This window comes from Ranitomeya variabilis, chromosome 2 (assembly GCF_051348905.1).
Source record: "Ranitomeya variabilis isolate aRanVar5 chromosome 2, aRanVar5.hap1, whole genome shotgun sequence".
NCBI classification, from domain to species: domain Eukaryota; kingdom Metazoa; phylum Chordata; class Amphibia; order Anura; family Dendrobatidae; genus Ranitomeya; species Ranitomeya variabilis.
Window position 1 is genome coordinate 205,162,456 of NC_135233.1, and position 27,782 is coordinate 205,190,237.

Here is a 27,782-nt window from a genome sequence, read left to right on the forward strand (position 1 = left end):
CTCCAACAGTCTGAAAGCCATTTATTTCCAGGGGAAAAAAAAAAGGGTGAAGAAATAGAAAGGTTTCTAAAAAGCTTCCTCAGTACCAGAGATTATCAGCTGATTTGTAGGAGTTTACTTCCCTAAAAGAAAGAGGCTAGGGCATGGGGGGGGGGGGGGGGGGGGGTGTCTCAGAAAAGCGACCCCTGAGGCTGCTTCATGCGGACTGAAGGGACTGTAGACCCTTTGACATCCCTGCCCGGTTCAGGAGGGCAGCATTTTATTTCAGCTGAATGTGCGTCTAAGGATGCACAGTCAATTGAAATGATGTATTTGCTGTGGCTGGGGAAGCTGTGGGTCTCCGGGGGCAGGAGCCGGCTGCCGTGGCTAAAAAGAAATGAATATTCACTGCTCCCCACGCCCATGTGAGTGGAGAGCAGCGAATATTTATTTATTTTTAAATAGCAGACGCAGCAAGCTCAGCCGCTGGCTTCTTGCAGTGGCCGGGCGATCACATGTGCCCGCTGCTAAAGGGAATGAATATTCACTCCCCCTATGAGACTGGACATCAGTGAATATTCATTCCCTTAAGTAGTGGGTATGTAAGAGGGACCGTGCCGCGGGTACCTTTTTTGTGCCGGCTCCAGAACTGTTGGGGTTGTCTCCTCTATTTTCCAGGGGAAAGCATAAGAGACCAGACCAATCATTACAGGCAGAAACAGGGGGTGTGGCTAAGTGCTTAGAGACTCAGCGCGCACGGAAATGGGCAGACTTGGCGGGAAGACACAGCACGCAGCAGGGGGACACGAGTGCTCCAGCCCTTGAGCATCAGTATAGCGCAGGCCCGTGCTCAAGCTTCCCCACCACTTCTGACAGACTGAGGAGGGACGTGCAGTGTGCCCGTTGGTGACCACAAAGCATGGTGTTGAACGTTCCCAGCTACCGAGTACTGTGCGCATGCTGCCAGACAGAGACCGGGTGCAGGACTGTCATCTGCGCCCTGATTCACCAGTGTATGTCTGCCAGGTCCCGTCAGGCTCAGACAGTGCCGTGGCCTACGCTCCTCCGGCCACATCAGTACATGGACTAGGGGTTCAGCGGAAGTTACCAGAGACCGAACACTGCCGCCAGAAGACGGATCATCGCCACCTCCAGGGTCATATTGGACAAGTGCCGCGTCAGCAGTTGTCGGCACCATCACCTGTTCCGGGACGACATCGTCTTGACAGACGTCTGGCAGGATAAGCTAACCCCCCCAATAACTGTTAAACCTTTTCCACTGTTCCCCCCCCCAGAATTAAGCTATAACCTCCCTGCATGGAGTATCTCAGTGTGAATTAAAATGGTTAACCCTTGCTCTGTCTCCTGTCCATCACTGCATCCCGTAACCTACTCACAGGTACACGTGATCAACCGGCTGCAGGAGGCCGGCTACTGTGCCCGCTATTAAAAAGCAATGAACATTCACTGCTCTCCACTCACATATTCCCGGTGTGGAGAGCATTAAGTATTCTGGCAGCTGTCTTCTGCTTGTAAACAGCGCATGACGTCCCAGCCATGCACTTCTTAGAAACATAAATCAGCTGCTGGCATCAAAACAAGACGCTGCGAAGGAGTGCAGGAAGGCAAGTAAGATGATTTAGGTTTTTTAATTTAAAGGTTTGGGGACATATCCCCATCTTGAGACATACTGTATATCAGTACAAAATTGACATTCACTTTTTTTTGCTTCACTTTTTTTTCTCCTCTTTTTTTGTCCTATTTTCCTTCTCTAAAACCTATGGATATAATTACAATATGAGTGCACATTTGTTATAACCACATTCGTAATGACCCAAGCATAAAAAAAAAAAAAAAAAAAAAAAAAAGTTCCTCAAATTCAAATTTTTTCCTTATCAGGCCCATATACAAAGCCAAGTTTGGGACCCTGGGCTAGAGAATACTTCAGTGTTCCTAGATTTATGACCCTGCCATCTGTAGTAAAATGTAAGTCTTTACATGTTGATGTTGCCCCTGGCTGGCTTGGGCTTCCTGGAATCTTATGGTCAGACGACTGTTACAGCTCTGGAGAGACTTTTTAAAAACAGTTTTAAAAAAATAATTGTGTTTTCCCCATATACCATACACTGTAGATTGAATCAGGCCGGTAGCTGTACAGGAGAACTGACAACTAATCAATGATGCCAAATACTAGAATTGGTGAATTTCGTATGCAGTCTTTACTACATTCATGGCAATCTGCCCTAGCTGCAATTTTATCTACTAAGTTAGTCCAGATAAGCCCATTTTATGGACCGCACTCCCATAAGGGAGGTCACTGGCATAATCCCAGGCATTCTATTCCTGCCATACACATTTAGAGCGTTTTCTAACCATAATGTACATATTCTTTCGCTTTTTTTACTTGCAACCAAGGATTGGAAGACAATATTGAATTGAGAGAATAAAATAAGGACAGCCAAGAGGCAGCACCTATCGACTCTCGATTCGTAATCTCTAGCAAGTGGACAAACATCCTGCATAAATTGTTTAAATTTATAAAATGGTCATCTCATAAGCAGCTTCTATGGCCAAACTGTTTTCTAACGAGTTAGTCCATCAAACAACTGCTCAGATAAAGCTTGGGTTTTCATAGAGTTTCTACAGAATGTCCTGACCAGAAAAGTCGGCGCACCAGGGCTTTGGAGTGGGTAAGCCAAACCTCCAACTCCACAATTTCCCTGACTCCGACTCCACAGCACTGGTCACTACTGAGCGTGTACATAAAGTGCAACACAGATTCCTCTCCACTACGTTCCACAGCACTGGTCACTACTGAGCATGTGCATAAAGTGCCCCACAGACTCAACTAAAAGCAGAGATCCTTAGATCAGGAACAGAACATTTCATAACTTTCCCAAATTATGAAAGAAAAAAAAAAAAAAAAAAAAAAAGTACAGAAAGTAATGGATTTGGACAACTACCGTATATAAAAATAAAAAACGTTTGGGGCATTTCACCAACATGGTGCTTTGTATTTGTCTGCTGGATAAACAAGTGATCCAAGCAGCAAACCGTCTACCTTCCCATTACCTTCAGCTCTACAGGGCATGCAATTTGTCAGGTACCATACAATGGGTCCAAGCACAGATCCCCAGATCTGGACACTCGTAATACTCAGAGGCAGAATATGGCGACATTTGCAATCTGCCTGTTTAAACAAATTACATTTTCCATTAGCAGAAAATGTTTTAAATAAAGTGTGGTGCACCACGATTTTCCATCTGCTATCTCTCTTTAGATACCGGTGTCCTCATGAGCAACCTCAGCATCCCTGTAGCTATACCTTACAACTATAGGACTAGAGTCTATAGTCTCGGGTTATTATAGAGCCACTACATTTCACCAGTAAGAGGTGTCCTTCCTTCAATGAATGAAGAGCTCTTCTGTGACACTGTCTACATGATCTGTGGATATTGCAAACGGAGCACGCCGCCTGTGCCGTGGGGTACTCGGTACCAGGTCCGGTCTTAAAGGGGATGTCACGTGGCTGCGACCGGGTCCGTGGCCCTGGGTGTCCAAATAAAGGGGGAACGGTCTTTAAAAGAGATATTGTAAATGAGTCTGTTGTGACGCCACCTGTGGTGTTCGGTCAATAGCGGGACCGACGCTGCGCTAAAGGGGTCCTCTGGGGGATGTTGTTGCAGCATTGATGGTAACGCTTCCCACAGGTGAAGCGGGGTCCCCAGAGGTCCTGAAGTGTATGGCGATAATGGTGTAGTCCGGTAAAATGAGTAAAGGACACACGTTTTAAGTCTTTACCTGGTTTACTGTAGTATCAGGCCACAGTCCAGGGTACCAGGCACGGATGATGGTATGGCCCTGCCGACTAGGAAGCAATGGAAGATTCCCATTTTCCAGTTGAGGTCCGTGAGCCTTTCCAACTAGCTTGCTGTATATGAAGTCCCTGCTGCCTGAAACTTTCTGCAGAGTCCTCTATTCCCCCTGTCCTGAGACAGGTACCTGCATGACGGGCAGCTTGAGCCTTTTTATAGGGACTCTATCATACCCCGGGCTCCTCAGATGCTGCTGCGTCTCAGGTGGGGTGTGGGCCAATCCCATAAAGTTCTCAGCCCTCCGGTTCTGCCAAGTGTCCTATAGTTCCACTAAGGCCTTGGGCTACCAGTACCCGGTACTGCGCTTCGGCTCTGAGGGTGCCCAGTCAGTTCCCCTCTGAGCCCTGTTCCTCTCCTTTGCTCCTTTCCTCTGAAGCTCCACTACATACAACCCCTCGGGTTATCTGTCCTTTCGAAGGCTGCAGCTCCCTCGTGGCTACCAGGCCTCTCTGTCTGCTCTCTCAGACTTCCTTCTCCTTCAGTGTCTCTATCAGACTGGCTAACCCCTCCCCCAGACCAGGACATATATCCATATTTAAAGGGAAGCTCCCCTGAATCCAGGTCCTGAACTCCCCCTCCTGGTCTGGATTTGGAATATGTTGCATGTGAGTGTCTTACAAAGGAAATTCCATTGCCTCTGAGCTTGATATCACCCTCCCCGAAAGGAAGGCAACATCAGTGCAACAACCGGTTACCTGGGGTGTTGCATAAAACCCTTTAGATCTGGAGTTAACAAGAGCTTGCGTGTGCAATAACAGGAATCACTCCACGTAAAACATTTTTTTGGGGTAGGGAATGGGGTAAAGTGCGGAAGGAACCTGTACAAAACATTACTCAAAAGTAGTCGTTAAATAGAATCTTACAGAGATATGCATCTGGAACTCATTAGAATATGCACAGGGAGATAAGGGGCCCTTCTCTAATTGTTTATTGAGGCAAGAAAGTAAACTACTGTACTTTACTCAATTCTTAAATGACTTGGCCTAGATCCAAAAAAAAAAATAAATAATAATCCTCATTTCGGATGATCCCCTGGAGAGCCATCAAATCCATCAACAAATGGAAGGAACATGATACCACAAACCTGTCAGGAGAGGGCGCCCACCAAAATTTTAAGCCCGAGCAAGGAGGGCATTAATTAAAGAGGCAGAACAGAGACCAAAGGTAACCCTGAAGGTAACCCTGAAGGAGCTGCAGTATTCCCCAGCAGAGGCTGGAGCATCTATCCATAGAAACACAAGCCGTACACTCCATAGAGGTGGTAAAAGCCTTTACTTACACAAATTGTAAAGCTCATTTTTGAGTTTGTGGGAGACTTCAGAAATGTATAGAGGAAGGTGCTGTGGTCAGACTAGAAAAATTTAACTTTTTGGTCACCAAGGTACACGCCATGTCTGGCGCCAAACCATCACAGCTCGTCACCCCAAGAACACCATCCTCACAGTGAAACATAGTGGTGGCAGCATTATGCTGTGGGAATGTTTTTTAGCAGCAGGGACAGGGAAAATGGTCAGAGTCAAGGAGAAGCTGGATGGTGCAAAATACAGTGATATTCTTGAGTAAAATCTGTTCAGTCTGTCAGCGATTTGAGACTGGGACAGGTTCACAATCCAACAAGCATACTGCTAAAGCAACATTCGAGTGGTTCAAGGGAAATGTGGAAAGGTTTTGGAGTGGCCTAGTCAAAGCACAGACCTTAATCCAATTGAGAATCTGTGGTCAGACGTGAAGATTGCCAGAGAAAACCATCTAACTTGTAGGAGCTGGAGCAGTTTTGCCTTGAGGAATGGGCAAAAATCCCAGTGGCCAGATGTGGAAAGCTCATAGAGACTTATCCAAAGCAACTTGAAGTGGTCATTGCCAGAAAAGGAGGCTCTACAAAGTACAAATGTTGAGATGTAGGCATGTTCTTTACATGAACTGATGCAAACCCTCAAAAAAAAAAAAAAAAAAAAAAGTAAAATTCCAGATTGTGAGGTAGCAAAACATGAAAAATGGAATAGGGGTGTGTGTGTAAATACTTTCAAGCCACTGTATTTTCCATTAGATGCAATCCATCCTTTCTCTATAGCTGATTGTCTCCATCGTGTGTTATTGGTCGAATTAGAAGAAATTGATCCATGCCACATTGGATCTGTGACAGGCTATGTGCACAAGTCTCAGTTTGCAAAATTTTTATTTTGTGGTGTCCTTTTGATCTCTGGTAGACACTCTTGTTCTTTTTTTTATCCCCCCTCCCTCTGCAAATTCAGTCCAAATGCAGAAGGAATAGTCTCAATTTTTTTTTTTTTTTTTTTAGCCTGGAGCTTTTCTAAACAGAAGTTTAAGTGCAGATAAACAGACAGGCTCCATCCTGCCCCCACCTGAAAACTAAGAATAACTTAGCCAAGTTTTCATCCACACAAGCACTTGAAGAACTTTTGCTAGAAGCATCCAAAAGTAGTTGATGTATCCACCCATCTGCATCTAATGGATTTGCACTAAAAGGGTTCCCCATTTATATGTATAGAAAAGTGAAGTGGGTGGGGTGTTGGAGGCAGGGGGAAGACAATTTTACCTAACAAATGTAGTCATTTTGGTTACTGTTGGGGGACTAAATAAGGCTACCCTAATATTGCTCAATCTAATAAGAAACAGGTAAATATTGTACAACAGTATGAAAAATTTGGTGCAATGCAGCAAAGCTAGCTTCAAAAATTGCCCTTATGACAAGTTACCTAAAAATATAGCTAAAATAAGGTGGAGGGGTATCAGTCCTGTAGTTTATATTCACCAAGCAGCAAAAGTTAGAACTGCTGTACAGACAACGCACAAAGTGCTCCGTATAACCATGGTACAATGCATCTCATTAAACTAAGCTCTTTGTCACCTTAGGCAGCGAGCAACTATGTAGAGTATAACTAATGACCTAAATCATTTCTACACTAGGTGCGGCATTACATTCGAAAGGAGATATTCCATGTGTGTCCGATTTTTTAATTCTTGAGCAACACCGACTCCTGGTATTTCTTGGCCACACACACACTGATCAGAGTTTCCAGATAAGACTCGGCCATACAATCTGAGAGATGCAAATCAGAAGGCTTTCGATTTGCTTCTGAATCTCATAGATCTGTGGCCTAGTGATAAATTTAAACACAAACCTGTGGCCTATTAGCTACTTTCACACTTCCGCCTTTTAGAATCAGTCACAATCCGTCAAAGTGTTGAAAAGACGGATCCTGTGCAGATTGTAAAAAACGGAAGCACTGGATCCTGTTTTTTGACGGATCCATAGATGCAGCAGCTGTAGGAAAAATGGGTTAAATTAAAGGAATAGAAATCCTTCCAGGCATGCTCAGTGTCAAAAAAACGGAATCTGTTGCTGGATTCCGTCATTTGACGGACAGCAACGGATCCTGCGCCCATAGGCTTCCATTCTAGCTAACGACGGACGCCGCAGGATCCGTCGCTGTACGTTTTTTCGACGCAGACAAAAAACGTTACATTGAATGTTTTCCCAGACGACGGTCCGCCAAAACACGACGGATCCGTCGCAGGATGGATGTGACGTGTGGCCATCCGTCGCTAATACAAGTCTAAGGGAAAAAAACGGATCCTGCGGGCACATTTGCAGGATCCGTTTTTTTCCCAAAACGACGAACTGCAACGGATCTGAAAAAGCGGAAGTGTGAATGTAGCCTTTAGGGGGCTTTTTTTACTGGCTGGGAAACAAAACACTCCTTTAGTGGAAAGAATTGGTAAAAAAACAAATAAACTTAAATTCTAGTGTTGACTTTTTCTCTTTGCGCTGTTTACCAATTGGATTAATTATTCTTATATATTGATTGATCTGGCAATTCTGAACATGGGGATACCAAATAGGTTTTGATTTTTTTTGTTTTGTTTTATTTTGAATGGGGCGATTTGAACTTTTATATTTAATTTTTTTTTTCCTTTACTTTTCACTTGCTACAAAAGCTGCAGTTCTTTGATCTCCTCTGCTACACACAGGTGATAATCAGATTGCCTGTACTTAGCAGAAATGCTCACTTGCTATGAGTGCCGACCACCAGGAGGCGCTCATAAGAATCTGGCTTTGACAGCCATGGAGGTCTGCTTCAGACCTCTGGTTGTCATGCCGACCCATATGTGAGCCGCGATCACGTGACGGGGTTACCAATGAGCGTGAAACCGGTTTTTACGTACCGGTAATAGGATTTTACAGAGTCCACGACAGCACCCACAACGAGAGAGGGGATCCGCCCACCTTCCGGACAGGAACCTACAGGTTAAAAAAGGGCGGTCTCCCCTCGCCCTCCAGTTTGTGTTCCAGAGTACAAGGGATACCGCCAATGAATCAGTACATGACAATATTATCTTAAACATTACTAAATACCACCACCTCTAAAGAGTGATTTCTAAGGCACACCTTACAACAGAGTGCAGGAATAAGCAACTAAATACGGGGGGGAATGTATGGGTGCTGTCGTGGACTCTGTAAAATCCTATTACCGGTACGTAAAAACCGGTTTTCCTATCGCCACGACAGCACCCACAACGAGAGACTTTCAAAGACTATTAACTGGGAGGGACCACAGCACTAAGTACTGAACGGCCAAACTGCAAGCTGGAATTAGCAGATAGATCAAGGCGATAGTGTTTATAAAAGGTGGAAGGTGATGACCAAACTGCCGCCTTACATATCATTTCAATGGGGACATCTGCCTTCTCCGCCCAGGATGATGCTATGGCCCAAGTGGAGTGCGCCCTGATGCCTTCGGGTGGTGTTACTCCCCTGGCAGAGTAGGCAAGACATATCGCTTCTCTAATCCACCTAGCGATAGAGCTCTTCGTGACACTGGAACCTTTTTTCCGATTCTGGAAAGAAATAAACAGAGCCCTACTCTGTCTCCAGCTTTGTGTCCTATCCAGGTATTCTAATATTGTCCTCTTTACGTCTAGGGTATGATATTTTTTCTCCTCATCTGAACCCGGATTTTCATAGAAAGATGGTAAATAAATCTCCTGACTTCTATGAAATTTAGTTGCCACTTTTGGCAAGTATGCAGGATCAGGTTTCAAGACAATCTTATCTTGGAGAATTATCAAGTAAGGAGGATCTACTGACAAAGCATGTATATCACTGACCCTCCTGGCAGATGTTAACGCTAAGAGTAGGGCTGTTTTCAATGTTAGATTTTTAATCGAAATAGATTCTAATGGTTCAAAGGGGGGTTCGGTCAACGCCTCAAGCACCAAGTTGAGGTCCCAAGGAGGTACCCTGGCAATATGGATTGGGTTAGAACGCTGACATGCCTTAATAAATCTAGCAACCCATCTATTACCAGCTATGTCACTGTTGTACAGAGCTCCTAAGGCTGATACATGAACCCTTAGAGTGTTGACCGCTAGACCCAACTCCCAGCCCTTCTGAAGGAATTCTAAAATGGCTGAGATCGGAGCATTATTTCCCAATGGTTTCTGGTAGAACATAAGGAATCTTTTCCAAATCTTTGAATAGATTTTTGTTGTAACCTCCTTCCTGCTTTTCAATAAGGTATTTACTAAAGCTTCGGAGAACCCCCTCTCCTTCAGAAGCTCCCTCTCAAGTTCCACGCTGTTAAGTGAAGAGTCTCCAAATCTGGATGACGGAATGGACCTTGAGAGAGGAGATCTGGAACCACTGGCAACACCCAAGGATCGGTGACAGACATTGCTTTGAGGAGAGAAAACCAAGGCCTCCTGGGCCAGAAGGGGGCGATTAAGATTATTCTGGCTCCTTCCTCCCGGATCTTCCTGAGAACTATCGGAATTAGACACATAGGAGGGAATGCATACGCTAGTCGGAAGTTCCAACGGACACGAAGGGAGTCTACTATGAGAGGTTGGTCTGCCCTGTGTAAGGATGCGAACCTCCTGGTGGTCTTGTTCTCCCTCGTAGCAAACAGATCTATTGTCGGTAATCCCCACAGATTGACTATCTGATTGAATATCTGCTGGTCTAGGGACCACTCTCCCTGACGAAGGGAATGGCGACTGAGGTAGTCTGCTTCTATATTGAGTTTCCCTTCTATGTGAACCGCTGTCAGAGATTGTAAGTGATCCTCGGCCAGAGACAATATCTGTGCTGCAGTGGTCATTAGAGAACGTGACCTTGTCCCTCCCTGATGATTGATGTAGGACACCACAGTCATATTGTCTGACTGTATTTGAACGTGCGAACTCTTCAGGGAAGGTAGCAGAGAAAGAAGAGCCTGGTTGACTGCTGTCAGCTCTCTTAGATTTGAGGAGTTCTGGGACTCTAGACTTGACCAACGCCCCTGGGTTAGAATGTCTCCCATATGGGCTCCCCAACCGAACGGACTGGCATCTGTCGTGACCACGTTGTCCGGGGTGATGGTCCAGAGGACTCCTTTTGACAAATTTACTGGATTGAGCCACCATCTGAGATCGTGAAGAGTGGCAGGCGATATACTGAACTTCCTGCTTAGAGCTCCCTGAAGATCTTTCTCTGCTTGAAGCACCTCGTACTGAAGCATTCGGGTGTGAGATTGAGCCCATCTCACCGCCGATATGCATGCCGTCAAAGAACCTAGAAGAGACATTGCGTCTCTTAAACTTAAGTTTGGAGCTTTCCTTACGGCCCTGATCTTCTGAATGATCCTTTGTTTCTTTTCTTCTGGTAGGAAGGATGACTGATTTTCTGAGTCTAAGAGAACTCCGAAGAATGCTTGATGTCTTGTGGGCTCTAGTCTTGACTTTTTCCAGTTGATTATCCACCCGAGACCCTGTAGGGATGATATTATGGCATTTACCCTAGATGTACACTGAGCGATAGAATTTCCAATTATTAAAAAATCGTCTAGATAGGGCACCACCAGGGTTTCTCTTTCCCTGACATGGGCCATTGCTTCTGACACAACCTTTGTAAAAATTCTAGGAGCCATGGATAGGCCAAAGGGCATTGCTAAGAACTGGAAATGCTTAATCTGATGGTTTACCCATACAGCCATCCTGAGGAATTGCCGATGATCCCGGTGAACTGGAAGATGGTAATACGCATCTTTTAGATCCAACACTGACATGTAGCACCTAGGAAACAAAAGCTTAGTTGTTGATCTGATGGATTCCATCTTAAAGGCGCGGTACTGAAGATATTCATTCAATCTGCGTAAATTTATAATAGTCCTAAAGGACCCATCAGGCTTAGAGATTAAGAACAGCGGAGAATAAAAGCCAGTCTTCTCCTGATCTCTTGGTACTTCTTCAATAACTCGCTTTGTCAGTAATTGTTGAATCTCTAACTCTAAGGCCTGTTGTTGGGCCGGAGTATCCAGTGATGTTACAATAAAACGATTTGGGGGAGTTTTCAAAAATTCTAATTTTAAACCTGCCCCGACTACCCCCATTATCCAGGCACTAGATGTTATCTTCTGCCATTCTGCTGAGAAGAACTTTAATCTTCCACCTACTGGCAGACCTGCTTTATCTGCGTCTCCGTCTTGAGAAAGATGAAGGGTTTTTATAGTATCCACCTTTCTTTTTCTGATCCGACGACTCCCAGTCTCGATTATATGCCTGCTGGTCTGACTGGAACTTCCTGAAGGGCATGCGTCTCCGGAAGGCGTTCCTAAAAGTGGGATTAAATGCTTTAGGAAATCCCTTCTTTCTATCTTCTGCCTTTGCAAGTATGTCATCCAGCACCGGGCCGAACAGGTACTCACCCCTACACGGAATAGAGCACAACTTGGCTTTTGCCTGGGCATCTCCCTTCCAAGTCTTTAGCCAAAGCGCCCGTCGGGCTGCGTTTGAGAGCCCCGCCGATCTTGCAGCTAATTTCAGGGAGTCAATTGAGGCATCTGCGAGATAAGCCGCTCCTTCTCTGACCTGAGACAGGGAATTTAGTAACTTATCCCTAGGTGTTTTGGCTTTAAGCTGCTCTTCCAGCTGCGTCACCCAGACCATGATTGACCTTGCCGTACAGGTGCCTGCAATTGCAGGCTTAAAGGCTCCTGATGATGCTTCCCACACTTTCTTAAGGAGCATGTCCGCCTTTCTGTCTGAGGGATCCTTAAGGAGTCCTACATCCTCTAATGGTAGTGAGGCAGTTTTTGAAGTAGAGGCTACTGCCGCATCCACTTTCGGGATCTTCACCCACTGAGATAAGGTGTCATCCTCAAAGGGGTACCTTCTTTTTGCGGCCGAAGGTAAAAACCCCTTATCCAGTTTGTCCCATTCTCGTCTGACCAGATCTTTAATGGTCTCAACTACGGGAAAAGCTCTACGATTCCTCTGGTTCAGTCCTGCAAACATGATTTCCTGGGTGGTTTTTGGCTCTTTGCTCTCTGCCACCCCCATCGTTGTACGGACTGCTTTAATTAAAGTGTCCATATTTTCCATGGAGAAACAAGGCCTTCCTTCCTCATCCGAGGAGGCCGATGATGAAGTGTCCGAGCACTCGCCCTCTTGCAATGAAGGGCTGGAATCGGATATCACCTCCATGCTACTTTTCTCATGCCGCTTGGTTTTAAGGGATGATTTTATTTCCTCCCTAATTACTTCCCTTAAATCTGATACACGAAGGGGAGCTTCTTCCTCTAACGTGCGGCATATACACAACTGACATAACTTTTTTAGGTAGGTGTCAGGTAGTGGCTCCGTGCATAACGCACACTGCTTATGTTTAGACTTTGAGGTCTTTTTTCCCTATAAGAAAACATAGTACAGGGGACAATCTGTATCAGTCAATGGTTCAAATATAAAACTCACCACTGCTGATGAAACAATAAAGTACCGGTTTTTGAGGGGGTGAGGTACGACGTGACGTGCCAGGGTCCTGCTGCCCGCGTGCCACATCTCCAGTGTGCGATCTGCTGCTGCTCCTCTGCTCACCTAACGGTCGGTGTTCGGCGTCTCCTGTAGAAGACATGCTGCCGCACACTACTCACCAAGCGCTGCCTTCTTTTCAAAGGTCCCGCGCTCTTCCTCCCGGCCTCCTCCGGAAGTCGTTCCTCTACTTCCGGGTCATAAGCGCCGACATCTCTCAGGCGTCCTGCGCGCGTGGTCGACCCGGGGCGGCGCGCCTTCCCCCGGGAACACCACCACGACCGCTCAGCTATTTTCCACCGAGCCGGTCCTTGCCAGACGAGGGGGGAGGCTGAAAACAGAACCTCCCCCGACGCTGCTTCCAGGCCCCCGACTCTGCCGTTCTCACCCGGACACCGCACAGAGGCTTGGCGGACCTGGGTAAGCAAAAGCTGTAGGCTCCCGCCGTCCGGACAGGAACCCAAACTGGAGGGCGAGGGGAGACCGCCCTTTTTTAACCTGTAGGTTCCTGTCCGGAAGGTGGGCGGATCCCCTCTCTCGTTGTGGGTGCTGTCGTGGCGATAGGAAAAATGGACGTGTTTCCGGTAAGCACAATTTCAATGCCGCTGTCAGAGTGACAGTGGCATTTAACTGGTTAACAGCCGTGGGTGGATCGCAATTACACCCGTGGCATTGCAGGCACATGTCAGCTGTATAGATCAGCTGACATGTGCCTGGAAAGGTGCGCGCTCAGCTCCAGAGCCCACACCAAACAGTGGGAGTCCGATGTGGGCGTACTATTACGCCCGACGTAAGAAACGGGTTAAGATGGTGTTCATACTGAGTTGTTGGTTTGTTTTTTTTTCAATAGAATCTCAAGGGCAAAGAAAAAAAAATGCACCTTCACTGCAAACATTTCTAAGGCTACGTTCACATTTGCGTTGTGCGCCGCAGCGTCGGCGCCGCAGCGCACAACGCAAACAAAAACGCGGCAAAACGCACGCTAAAACGCTGCGTTTTGCGCCGCATGCGTCGTTTTTGGCCGAAAGTTGGACGCAAAAAAAATGCAACTTGATGCGTTTCTTGCGTCCAACGCTTGCGGCCATGCGGCACAAAACGCAGCACAACGCATGTCCATGCGCCCCCATGTTAAATATAGGGGCGCATGACGCATGCGGCGCCGCTGCGGCGCCCGACGCTGCGGCGCTGACCGCAAATGTGAACGTAGCCTAAAGGGAGATCTAAGTGCAATATATATATATATATATATATATATATATATATATATATATATATATATATATATATATATATATATATATATATATATATATATATATATATATATATATATATATATATATATATATATATCCCCATTACAGGAATGTCAGAAAAAAAAAAGTTTGCATTTCAACTAGAAAAGTTCTGTCAATAGGCTTCTCATGATATTATGTAACATGCACAAAGTAGGGGAAAGATCTGCAGCCTTCAGGGAGACAGAGGGACAGACCTCAGAGCAAAACTGTGCAAGTCCTAACACTTCTCCGGTGAGGAATGCAGCGCCAACCTACACCACAGCGGAGTACAGAGACCTCACTATGTCTTATTGTCCTAAGCACTTGTGCGACCTAGAGGGAAAGTCACAAGAAGCCCAATAACGGAAGAAAGCGGTTAGCGTGCAGAAGGGATATATATCTTGGTAGTCTGGAAAGCTTGCAATTTGTTACCATCTTTTCAGTCAGCCATTAAAAGGTATCAACCACTGAGGAGTCGGACTCTCAATTCTAAAAATAAAGTGCAGAAGACGTCACTGACCTGTGCTCGGAGTCTGGAACGAAGAGGAGACATTCAGGATGATGATTAAGAGCAGGAACAAGTGTCCTCCTGGAAGACAGAAAGAGTCCATGAAGCAGGGAGGTAACATTCCAGGAGAAGCCCCATAGAGGAGCTGAGGAGCCTTGCCTGCCCCATAGAGGAGCTGAGGAGCCTTACCAGCCATCTCCACAGTCCTGTTAGATCCTTCATAAAGAACCCTTCACAAGTCAGGTCGCAGCTCTCTGCTTATAACCCCTCCTCTGCTCCCAGAGCTTCCTCCTCACAGTGTAGGATTGGCACCGGAGTGTCCAGTCCTTCCGATTAACTCCCCACCTGCTCGGCTCTCCCCCACAGTTGGCCGTATGGTTCTAGGCTGCGTTCACACTGCTGCTGAGCGTTTTTTCTTACTATGGGGTTAAGGTATGGACGCTGCGTGTGAACAAAGCCTGAAAATCACGGAGGCGGCGGGTAGTCTCATTGTGTTTGCTAAATTGATTGCTTTGCTTCATTCTGCCCGAGAACATCAGACAAACCACAATGAAACCAGTCTGGTCTTACCCTCAGAATTTGATACAGGAAAGATATATATATATATATTTATATTTTGGTACCGTGTTAGCCAGTGGATAGAAAAATATTTATGTATTGACTCTCAAATCTAAATATTCCTCAGAATTTGGTGAGTTTATGATGTTGCAGAATCTCTTTTTGTAAAAACAAAACAAAAAAAAAAACGCAGCATAAGATACCAAAAACTCAATGTGGGAATCATGGATGATTTCTTGTATTTGCTCATGTGAACGTAGTCTTAGGTTTTATATACACATCAGTATTTCAGCAGGACCATCTCCAAAACATAGGACTGGTCTCAGTCCTTCAATTATAGTTTTTGGGGTAAGTTCACACTGGGCGTTTTTTCAGCTTTTTTTTTTCTGCAGCAAAACCTGATCTCTTGGCAGGAAAGAAGCTGCAGAAAAAAAATCATGTTTTTCCTGCATTTTTTTATGTGTTTTTTTGCTGTGATTTTGACATGCTAGATTTTTCTCTTGTGCATTCTGTTGGGGGAAAAAAAAGCTGAAAATTAAAGCATAAAAAAAGCCGCAGCAAAAACGCCCTGTGTGACCGTAGCCTTTCTGTGAGTTCCTCTCCTGGTTTTGGCATACAAATACTGACCTGTGAATGAGTGAATCTGACTCCAGCACGCCCCATCATCACAGCTGTTGAGAATATCGCCGCTCTTCATAAATTGGGGTCTTAAAACTGCAGAATAGCAGCAGAAAAATAAAACGCACCTGAAAGCCCAAATACACATCCAGGATGTCTCATCCTGTGCATATAAAATTTCGATCGTATTTTTTAGTGCAAAATTGCAGCATTAAAAATTGCAAAATTGCAGCACTAAAAGGGCATCAAAAATGCACATGCTAAATAAAATAATAAAATACTAAATAAAATAAAAAATGTAATAAACAGTGCTGTGTATCTGGCCGCAGGTTTTGAAAATCTTGCAGCAGAAAGAAATGCACTGATCAGACTTGTCTGACGCAGAATCCTTATGAAATTCAATCCAAACCTGGCAAAGTCAAGTGAAAAGCATGGAAAAAAAAAGTGTGGGGGAGGGGGGTGATTAAAAAATTGCATCAGATCAGAAAAACTCGTATAAAAACAGCAATGGATTCCTGATGAGTGAGCTCTTGAAAACCACATTGAACCTGGGCGCAACTAAAAGCTTTCTAGTTGTTATCGGGGGACGCTCGCTGCCTCCATCTGTTAGGGTACGTGCCCACAATCAGGGATAGAGATGTTTTGGATGCAGCGTATTTTCAAAACTCTGCGTTCTACATTACAGGCACAGTTGATGGATTCATAAAAGCCCCATGACCACTGTCGTCGTCCTCCTCCTCCTCCTCCCTGTCTGTGACAAGAAATTACATCACAAATCTTTTTTTTTTTGTTCAATAAGAGATCTTTATTAGCATACAAAACCGCGTCAAAACCAAGCAAAAAAAGGACCAAAATTGCATAATAAAACGCACCTGTGTTTTCTGCCAATCCGCAGGCAAATCCGCAACGTGTGCACATAGCCTAAGACCTGGGTGTTTGAGACCAGTCTGGCAGTACGAGTGTGTGTGCTGTCCAGCACTAGTAATCAGCTCCCTGCCTTGGCCAATTGGAATGCACCAGACCCTATTAAACCTCCCAGTGCTGACAGCTGCCACATATAGTTTTGTCTTCTCTGGTTCAGTCCTTTGGCTACCTTTTGCTTTGTTGTATCCCTCTTGTTTGCCCATTGCCCATTTCCTGAGAATTCTGTTGCTTGTTGATTTTGTACTGTTCACTCTTGTCAGCCTGCACCACCAGTCAGCACTTTATGGTCCCAGGGTAGGGCTTCAGCTTCTTAGGAATAATTCCTATACAAGGAGCACAGGACAACCCCTGGGGATCTGGTAAACAGGGTGTCTTGCACTAAGTTTGTCCTTCGTAGCCAATTTTAAAACTGCCAAGCTACCACTGACAAAGCCATGTTATATGTAAGCAGTGACAATCAGAGCAGAAACAGACATGCTGAAGATTACTAATCCACGGCTTCGGTAGATATAAAGAGAGAGAGAAAAAAGAGGGGAAACAGCACAGCAGACTTCCAAAAAAGTGATGTTTAATGCTCAAACGGCATGGCGACGTTTCGGATACAATCCTTTCTCAAGCTATCCGAAACGTCACCACGCCGTTTGGGCATTAAACATCACTTTTTTGGAAGTCTGCTGTGCTGTTTCCCCTCTTTTTTTCATTATCCTAAGGAGCCTTCTGTGATTGCTGGCTGGGGTGCGTGCACATTGATATTTTGTCTGGTGCTGTTCCAAATATGAATTAACACATGTGGAATTATATACTTAACAAAAAAGTGTGAAACAACTGAAATTATGTCTTATATTCTAGGTTCTTCAAAGTAGCCACCTTTTGCTTTGATGACTGCTTTGCACACTCTTGGCATTCTGTTGATGAGCTTCAAGAGGTAGTCACCGGGAATGGTCTTCCAACAATCTTGAAGGAGTTCCCAGAGATGCTTAGCGCTTGTGGCCCTTTTGCCTTCACTCTGCAGTCCAGCTCACCCCAAACCATCTCGATTGGGTTCAGGTCTGGTCACTGTGGAGGCCAGGTCATCTGGCGTAGCACCCGATCACTCTCTCCTTCTTAATCAAATAGCCCTTACACAGCCTAGAGGTGTGTTTGGGGTCATAGTCCTGTTAAAAAATAAATGATAGTCCAACTAAACGCAACCCGGATGGAATAGCATGCCGCTGCAAGATGCTGTGGTAGCCATGCTGGTTCAGTATGCCTTCAATTTTGAATAAATCCCCAATAGTGTCACCAGCAAAGCACCCCCACACCATCACACCTCCTCCTCCATGCTTCACGGTGGGAACCAGGCATGTAGAGTCCATCCATTCACCTTTTCTGCGTCGCACAAAGACACGGTGGTTGGAACCAGAGATCTCAAATTTGGACTCATCAGACCAAAGCACAGATTTCCACTGGTCTGATGTCCATTCCTTGTGTTCTTTAGCCCAAACAAGTCTCTTCTGCTTGTTGCCTGTCCTTAGCAGTGGTTTCCTAGCAGCTATTTTACCATGAAGGCCTGCTGCACAAAGTCTCCTCTTAACAGTTGTTGTAGAGATGTGTCTGCTGCTAGAACTCTGTGTGGCATTGACCTGGTCTCTAATCAGAGCTGCTGTTAACCTGCGATTTCTGAGGCTGGTGACTCGGATAAACTTATCCTCAGAAGCAGAGGTGACTCTTGGTCTTCCTTTCCTGGGGCGGTCCTCATGTGAGCCAGTTTTTGTAGCGCTTGATGGTTTTTGCCACTGCACTTGGGGACACTTTCAAAGTTTTCCCAATTTTTTGGACTGACTGACCTTCATTTCTTAAAGTAATGATGGCCACTCGTTTTTCTTTACTTAGCTGCTTTTTTCTTGCCATAATACAAATTCTAACAGTCTATTCAGTAGGACTATCAGCTGTGTATCCACCAGACTTCTGCACAACACAACTGATGGTCCCAACCCCATTTATAAGGCAAGAAATCCCACTTACTAAACCTGACAGGGCACACCTGTGAAGTGAAAACCATTCCCGGTGACTACCTCTTGAAGCTCATCAAGAGAGTGCCAAGAGTGTGCAAAGCAGTCATCAAAGCAAAAGGTGGCTACTTTGAAGAACCTAGAATATAAGACATATTTTCAGTTGTATCACACTTTTTTGTTAAGTATATAATTCCACATGTGTTAATTCATAGTTTTGATGCCTTCAGTGTGAATGTACAATTTTCATAGTCATGAAAATACAGAAAAATCTTTAAATGAGGAGGTGTGTCCAAACTTTTGGTCTATATATATTTAGTGTATTTCAAGTCCTACAGAAAAAATTATAAAAAAAAATGCTATAAAAAAAAAAAAAGCACTGAAAAAAAAAAAAGCCACAAACCACAATGCGTTGTTCTGGTGCATTTTATGTTTCCATATAAACTTTAATATCACATCTGACTTTCTTGATAGCGATGCTACAATCCTAGATCATGTACCGGCCGACTAATAACTTCCCTCCTGTCCACTCACCTCATGGTGGTGACAGATCTGTGTATGTAAATCGTATTAGTTTTATCTACTTTCCTCTGCTGTTATCAGTTCTCTACTTCCCTCTTTGGGAATCTATTCCCCTTTTTTGGCAGCAAATGGAACCTGAGCCAAACATGCCGCCGTGTGAAAGTGTCTGAAGTCTTCTATTATATTTATTGATTTGATAGCAACATGTGGAAATAAAAATAATTTTTTATTACCCTTTATAATATGCTGGAAGGTTTGAGAAAATCTTAATGGTCTAACTCTGGCTATGATACCTGGGCAAGGTACTTTACTAAAGGGCTACATCAGAAGGACCAGTTCATGAATTTATAGCATCATCTACATTATTCATTTATATCATTCGCTATTCTGTCATCCTAATCCTATATTATAATATTCTACTGTAGGAATTTCACCATAATAATCACATCATTTACGTGGTTGTCCAGGCTTGGGGTGCCAGTCTGTAGTCACTATATGTGACTGCAGACTTGTGAATCCTCAGAGTGCGCACACTGTGCACTGTCAGGATTCACCGACGCCGGAACTGGGAGCAGGCAGTCATGTGATCGCAGGTATGCGATTTACATACTTCTGGCCACATTCCAACTAGTCGTGTCCGGCCTCACTCAACTCACCTGTATTCACATCTAGTCTATTCACACTCCCTCCCGTTCCCAATGCTAATACTGGAGAATCCTAACATTGTGCACTGTGCTCGCTGTGAGTGTTCACAAGTCCCAAGCTTGGACAGCCCCATTAAATCTTTACTGTATATGCCATCAGTGTCCGTGTTCACACAGTGTAAATCCTGGGTATTTTTCATCTGCTTTTTTGTTCTCATGTTTTCATAATACGCAGTAATAATCTTCTCTGATTATTGTGTTTTTGCTGCATAATTTTTATTTTGCCATAATTACATTTTTTAATTCAGATTTAAAGAAATTGCATCCAATTTTTTGGGGACAGCTAATTGCCTGCATAAAAACACAGGAAAACAAATGCAGTATTTACACTGCGTGAGCATGGCCTGAAAGATGAGGTGTCTGTGATCCACATTTATCTCAAGAATGGGGACTCGACTTGCATCTGGAATGGCATAAAAAAAACTAAATCCCATACAGATCAACCATATAGCATCCAATTTTTACAGAAACTTTGCCATTATTAACATAAGAAATTGTATTAATTCTTGTAAATTTTAATTACTGGTGATGTGTGAAAACGGATGTCATGCGGATGAGGATGCAGTAATTTTTTCTGGATTGTTTCCTGCATCTTAAAGAGTAACCATTGTTTTAGTTTTTAGCATTGAGTGAAGACAGATTTTCCCATTACTAGGATAGAAGACAACAGTTGGTGCTTATAAAAGTCTATGGAGGGGGAGGAGCTAGAGGCAAGACGCAGACATTCTGCTGCAAGTTCTCCTTAAATGAAAGTTACAGTTCTCCATAGAACTTTATGATTACCAACCATCGCCTCCTATCTCGGCAATGGCAAAATCTGTATTTACTGAAGACACTTTTTACCTGTGAATGTTGAGAATGAATGATGAGTTCAGGAGGAGAAAGAAGTGGATTTTGTTAATATACAATCATGACCTAAAGTATTTCAAGGCACCCTTGAAATTGCTTCAGAAAATGAAGCATTTTTCCCAGAAAATTATTGCAATTACACATATTTTTGTTATACACCTGTTTATTTCCTTGGTGTGTATCGGAAAAACATAAAAAACTAGAGAAAAAAAGGCAAGTTGGACATCACTTCACACAAAACCCCCAAAATAGGCAGGACAAGATTGCCACCTTTCCAAAATTGTGGGTGAAGAACTTTGTTTTAAGCATATGATGCTCATTCAAACTCACCTGTGGCAAGTAACAGGTGTGAGCAATATGAAAATTACACCTGAAACCAGATAAAAAGGGGAGAAGTTGACTCAATAGTTGCATTGTGTGTGCCACAATAAGCATGGAGCACAGAAAGAGTAAAAGAGAGCTGTCTGAGAACTTGAGAAACAAAATTGTTGAACAATCTCAAGGTTACAAGTCTATCTCCTGAGATCTTGATGTTCCTTTATCCACAGTGCACAACATAATCAAGAAGTTTACAACCCATGGCATTGTAGCTAATTTCCCTGGACTTGGACAGCAGTGAAAATTTGATAAAGTTTGCAGCGCAGGATAGTCCAGATGTTGGATAAGCCTCCCCAATCAAGTTCCAAAGAAATTCAAGCTGTCCTGCAGACTTGGGATGCATCAGTGTTAGTGCGAAGTATCCATCGACATTTGAATGAAATTAAACGCTATGGCAGGAGACCCAGGAGGACGCCACTGCTAACAGAGACACGAAAAAGCTAAACTGCAGATTGCCAAAATGTATGTGAGCCAGAATCCTTCTGGGAACGTGTCTTATGGAAGATGGAACCAAGATAGAGCTTTTTGGTAAAGCACATCATTCTGCTGTTTACTGAAAACAAAATGAGGCCTACAACAAAAAGATTACAGTACCTACAGTCAAACATGGTGGAGGTTCAAAGATATTTAGGGGTTGTTTTGTTGCTTCTGGCACTGAGCGCCTTGGCTGTGTTCAGGGCTTCATGAAATATGAAGATTACCAAAGGATTTTGGGTAGCAATGTAGCGCCCAGTATCAGAAAGATGGGTTTGCGTTTTAGGCCATGGGTCTTCCAGCAGGGTAATGACCTGAAACATACTTCAAGAAGCACCCAGAAATGGATGGAAAGAAAGCACTGGAGAATTCTAAAGTGGCCAGCATTGAGTCTGGATCTCAATCCCATTGATCACCTGTGGAAAGATCATAAATTTATGATTTATGGAAGAAAAAAAACTAAAACAGTTATTCTTTTAAAGGGCCACTGTCACCCCCCTCCAGCCGTTATAAACTAAAAGGGCCACCTTGTGCAGCAGTAATGCTGCATTCTAACAAGGTGGCTCTTTTAGTTTTAGGTTCAAGTATTCCCAAAACAAAGAGTTTTGATACTTAGCCACAATACGGGTCTCTAGCCAGGGAGGCGGGTCCTCACTCCCCAGCTTGAACCGCTACTCTGCCGTCACTCCAATCTTCATGGGATTTCAGCACCACCCCCTCAGCGCTGTTTACGTTTCAAAACCGGCGCCTGCGCTGTGTACTACTGTGCTGCGCAGGCGCAGTAAGCTCTGGCCGTCTGACGTCCCAGCCAGGCTTGCAGACTGCGCCTGTGTGGGCAGTGCGGCCACCAACCTTTGGAATCCCAGCCCCGCACTGTGTTATGCATTATGCAGAGTGCGGGGCTGGGATTCACAAGCAGGGCAGCCGCACAGGCGCAGTCTGCAAGCCTGGCTGTGGCGTCAGATGGCCAGAGCTCACTGCGCCTGCGCAGCAAAGTAGTACACAGCGCAGGCGCCGGTTTTGAAGCGTAAACAGTGCTGAGGGGGCGGCGACGAAAGCCCCTGAAGATTGGAGTGACGGCAGAGTAGCGGTTCAAGCTGGGGAGTGAGGACCTGCCTCCCTGGCTAGAGACCGGTATTGTGGCTAAGTATCAAAATGCTTTATTTTGGGTATACTTGAACCTAAAACTAAAAGAGCCACCTTGTTAGAATGCAGCATTACTGCTGCACAAGGTGGCTCTTTTAGTTTATAACGGCTGGAGGGGGGTGACAGTGGCCCTTTAAGACATGGATAACCCTTATATTTCTATAGAGCACACTGTACTTTGTGCAGTATCATGATATTTATTGTTCTGTAATGTTTTACTCCTGCTCCCATCAGACTTTGGTGACATCCGGTTTTTCTTATGTTAGGAAGGAAATCCTGTTTAAATAATAGTAAGTACAACAGGAAGCGCGCTGTCTGTTATTACTTCCTCCCATAAAACCCTAATCTTATAGGCAACTTTTTTTTTAAGGTTTCCTTACCAGATGAACATACAGTATGTATTTTATATGTATTTATTATTTTTCTTCTTGTAGGTTTACACTACATTGTAGCATGAAGTGTAAGATTTTTTACCTTCAAGTCCTGCTTTGCTTAGTACATCACTTGCAGAATTCATTCGCTTGGAGAATTGGATCCAATTTTCTTGTTTCATTATTTATCTCTTAAAAGAGCAATTATTTCAGCAATTCTAAATTTAGTGTTTTTTATATATATATATATATATATATATATATATATATATATATATATATATATATATATATATATATATAAATTAGCTATAAATTGGAAAGTAGCCTAATAACAACATTGGTTACTGCGGTGCCACTCGTTGGTTTCAGTGGTAACGTGCTGTCCCCCTGGAAGAAGACGAAGAACCTGGACCCTGTTGAAAAGATATAAAACAAAAAGGACTTGACCACCCTTTCAGCATATACTGTACTTTGTAGTGTCCATCATACATTTTCTGGATATCTCCACCATAAAAGGTCCACTATTTAGTTTAAAGATTATAGACACCATTGGCATGGAAAAAATGATTTTTCCATATGTTAGTGGTTACCTTTAGTTAATAAAGTTTCACTAAGTTTTGATCTTTCTTACTTCATTGATTTTCAGACCCCCTGGTATTCAGTTTGCAGCTTGGTCAAAGTTTTAGATTTTCCTCTTGTGAGAGTGTCTCTCCCAGTAATATAGGCTGGATGTGAGATCTGTCACTCTCGGTAATATAGGCTGGATGCGAGATCTGTCACTCTCGGTAATATAGGCTGGATGTGAGATCTGTCATTCCCGGTAATATAGGCTGAATGTGAGCTCTCTGTCACTCCCGGTAATATAGGCTGGATGTGAGCTCTCTGTCACTCCTGGTAATATAGGCTGGATGTGAGCTCTCTGTCACTCCCGGTAATATAGGCTGGATGTGAGCTCTCTGTCACTCCTGGTAATATAGGCTGAATGTGAGCTCTCTGTCACTCCCGGTAATCTAGACTGGATGTGAGCTGTTTGTCTCTCCCTGTAATATAGGATTGATGTGAGCACTCTGTCCCTCCCTGTAATATAGTCTGGACGTGAGCTCTCTGTCCCTCCCCCTAATATAGTCTGGATGTGAGCTCTCTGTCACTCCTGGTAATATAGACTGGATGTGAGCTGTTTGTCCCTCCCTGTAATATAGGCTGGACGTGAGCTCTCTGTTAGGGCTGGCGGAACGCACCGAGTAAATATAGAGATGTTATTTGGTGCGTTCGCAGCCCGGGGTCCACCGTGCAGGAAAAGAACCTGCTGCTGGCAAACGGCGGCACTATATGGCAGTAGAAGCGATCTCTGTTGCTTCACAGAGTCGTTATAAAGAAAGGGCTGTGTCCTGTTAAACTCCACAGGAATACACAGTAACTGCTGAACAGATAGCAGCTTGTGGTCACACAGTCAAGGAGGCAAACATACAATCTCCTCACCGGAGGAGCCGGTATTCTAGGTGGCTTATTTCAGCCGGGGCCCTGAATCCACACAAGCGTGACCACATTGGCGCAAAACTCATAACATGCATTGATACTAGCGCATGGCCGTGCGGCCATGCGAACCTTATATAGCTGCAGCAAGTACAAGACCTTCCTAGAAGGACCAATGAGAGGCTGCCACAGAGCCTGAGCACCTTCAGGACCTTCCTGGAGAACCAATGGGCTTTGCTGCAGTATCCAAGCATGTGACCCTCGATCTCCAATGAGAGATCTTACCCTGGGCATGCTCAGAAGGAGAAAAGCAGGACTTAGTTCCAAAAGCGTCTGCTCGCCGCTGCCCAGTACTGGCTTCAATGGCAGAAGCTGGAAAAGCAGCAGTAACCCTTTGCACAGAGTCAGACTGAGCGAGATGCTGGGACCGACGTCTCCGCTGAGCAGGCTCCACTGTGGCAGGAGAAGAATGGGAGACCGCAGCGGAGATGGCCCGAGATTCCCCCCGTGCAGAGGCAGGAACTCGACCCCTAATGGAGCGCCCCCAGACGCGGGGCACTCGGCACCGGGCCTCTCTGTCTCAGTTCTGGGGTTGTCACGGTGGCTAGACCCGGTCCGTGACCCTGCTAAGGGGCATCCAATGAAAGTTGAAGTGGTGGTGCGTGGTGCAGGTCGCGGTGAATAACGAGGACACAGGGTTGCAGTCTCTTTACCTCTTTACTGAAGGCTTCAAGGTCCTCAATCCAGAGTACTGCTAACAAGGCTGTCTGAGACCGGCCGGTCCGATGGCACCTCCAGAGTTCCCTTTGCAGGTGGAAATCTGTGCCTACCTTCTAGCGCCTGTGTGTTGTAGTACTTCCCTGCTGAGCACCACGGGATAGTCCTCACAACTGTTGTGTCTATTTCTGATGTTCTTTCCCACAACTTATATCTGTTCTGATGTTCTTCTCCGTCCCCCAGATGATATGGATAGGACGCACCCGTATGACGGGTAGGCCTGGAGTTCTTCCGGGACCCTAGTGTCGCCCCTCTCCCACAGTTGCCCCCTATGTCTGCTTAGGTGATTTAGGTGAGACAGCCAACCTATAATTAACTGTCCTGCCGTTGGTTTGAAGTAATGCTTGGAGCCCAATACTTCCTCGGCGTTCCCGGCCACCGGCTACGTGCCTCAGTAGGATGTTGCCTCGATCTTACAGCACGACTCCTACTGGTGTTATCTCCTTTTTGCTTTGATCTCGTTTCTCACTCTCCACAATAAACCTCGCTTCTTGTCCTTTCTTGAGATACCGCCGCGATGTAGTGCAGGCGCGGTTCCTTAACGTTCTTTCCTGTTCGCTAGACCTCTGTCAGGATCCCACCCCTGACAGGGACCCCCCTGAATCTTCCCCTGCAACACCCTCTGCCACAGGATGTTGCCTGGTTCCAACCCAGTCAGCTTCTCTCTAACTTTCTATCCAACCCCCAGTTTTACCAGATTGTGAGGAGTGGCCTAATACATAGCACCCTTAGCTCCCCCTGGAGGCCAGACTGTGAAGTGTATTGGTGTCTGTGATACCTGGTCAGGTTTACTCCTTAAGTGCCATCAGACGTACCATCACTCCCCTTAGTGGCGGAGCATCGGTACTGCAACGACCAGGACTCTGGGGCACTGCACTAACACTGTCCCTCCCCGTAATATAGTCTGGATGTGAGCTCTCTGTCCCTCCCCATAATATAGTCTGGATGTGAGCTCTCTGTCACTCCCGGTAATATAGGCTGGATGTGAGCTCTATGTTACTCCCGGTAATATAGGCTGGATGTGAGCTCTCTATCACTCCCGGTAATATAGACTGGATGTGAGCTGTTTGTCCCTCCTCGTAATATAGTCTGGATGTGAGCTCTCTGTCCCTCCCCGTAACATAGGCTGGATGTGAGCTCTGTCCCTTCTGGAAATATAGTCAAGCAAATAAGGCAGCACACTGCAGCGCTGAAACATGCAAACATGAAACACGAAAACTGAACTGCATTACTGCAGTAGAAATATGAAAAATGAGAGCGTTTAGCGCATAAAAATGGCCAATTTTATGTGTACCTGGTAGCCACTTTATGGCATCTCTCGTATATCAGGTCCTACGCTTTCCTTTCCTCGCTGAGAATAAACGTCTCCATCTGAATGGGTACCTGTGAAAACCTCTTCTTAGACTAACATTCTCTCTCTCTGTGGAGGGGTAATGGACCTGTTGCGATTAAAACACCTGTGGCTAGGAGGCGGAGTGCTCGGTCAGAAGGCTAAATAATACAGGATACTGCAGCATAACAAGACGTTATTCAAAACGCGTCGGAAGAACGCTGCCATGTGTGCATAATGCTGTAAGAAATTATAACTTATTTACAAGTGGTGTACCATAGGATACAATCCTTTCCTTTTTTTAAAAAAAAAATGAAATAAATTTAGTGATTTTACTACATTCCTGCTGGATTCATCGATTTTTCTGTGGACTGAGTGCTCAACTTTTCCGTGCAGGAACAGGTGTGGAATAGCCGATATTCAGGTGAGCTGATTATCTTTTGGTTTTTTGTGGATGTAATATAAGGTAGTACACGTCTAAATTATGTAGCAGGTGTTGGGGTAGCCCCCTCATAGAATATAAAGTAGCCCCCTCATAGGGTACAGTGTATCCCCCTCATAGTATATAAAGTAGCCCCCCTCACAGAATATAATGCAGGCCCCTACAGAATATAATGTAGCCCCCCCATAGGATATAATGCAACCAGCCTCAGAGTATAATGCAGACCCCCATATGGTATAATGTAGCCCCCTTAGAGTGTAGTGCAACCCCCTCATAAGGTATAATGCAGCCCCTTCATCCATCATAATAGGGTATCATGCTGTCCCCCCTCTCTTTGTGTATCATGCAGCTCACTCCCCCATAGGGTAACATGCAGCTCACTCCCCCATAGGGCATCATGCAGCTCACTCCCCCCATAGGTTACATGCAGCTCACTCCCCCATAGGGCATCATGCAGCTCACCCTTGCCCCATAGGGCATCATGCAGCTCACCCCCCTTGCCCCATAGGGCATCATGCAGCTCACTCCCCTTGCCCCATAGGGCATCATTCAGCTCACCCCCTTGCCCCATAGGACATCATGCAGCTCACCCCCCTTGCCCCATAGGGCATTATTCAGCTCACCCCCCCTTGCCCCATAGGGCATCATGCAGCTCACCCCCCTTGCCCCATAGGGCATCATGCAGCTCACCCCCCTTGCCCCATAGGGCATCATACAGCTCACCCCCCCCCATACAACCAGGACTCAATAATATAAAAAAACACAAAAAAAGCAC

General features: G+C 45.1%; 1 protein-coding gene and 1 long non-coding RNA gene across 2 annotated transcripts in view; one reads left to right on the top strand and one right to left on the bottom strand.

Moving 5' to 3' along the window:
* Positions 1-14,723, bottom strand: part of PTGS1 (prostaglandin-endoperoxide synthase 1) — an 80,655-nt gene extending 65,932 nt beyond the window's left edge. Inside the window, exons 1-2 of the mRNA XM_077283473.1 lie at positions 14,637-14,723; positions 14,460-14,528 (exon numbers count right to left, since the gene is read on the bottom strand). Coding sequence (XP_077139588.1) covers positions 14,460-14,528; positions 14,637-14,643 — 76 coding nt within the window. The 5' untranslated portion in view covers positions 14,644-14,723. The remainder of the gene's footprint in view (positions 1-14,459; positions 14,529-14,636) is intronic.
* The window catches only part of LOC143804904 (uncharacterized), a 72,170-nt gene that overhangs the window by 33,578 nt on the left and 10,810 nt on the right, over positions 1-27,782 (top strand). The window lies entirely within an intron of this gene.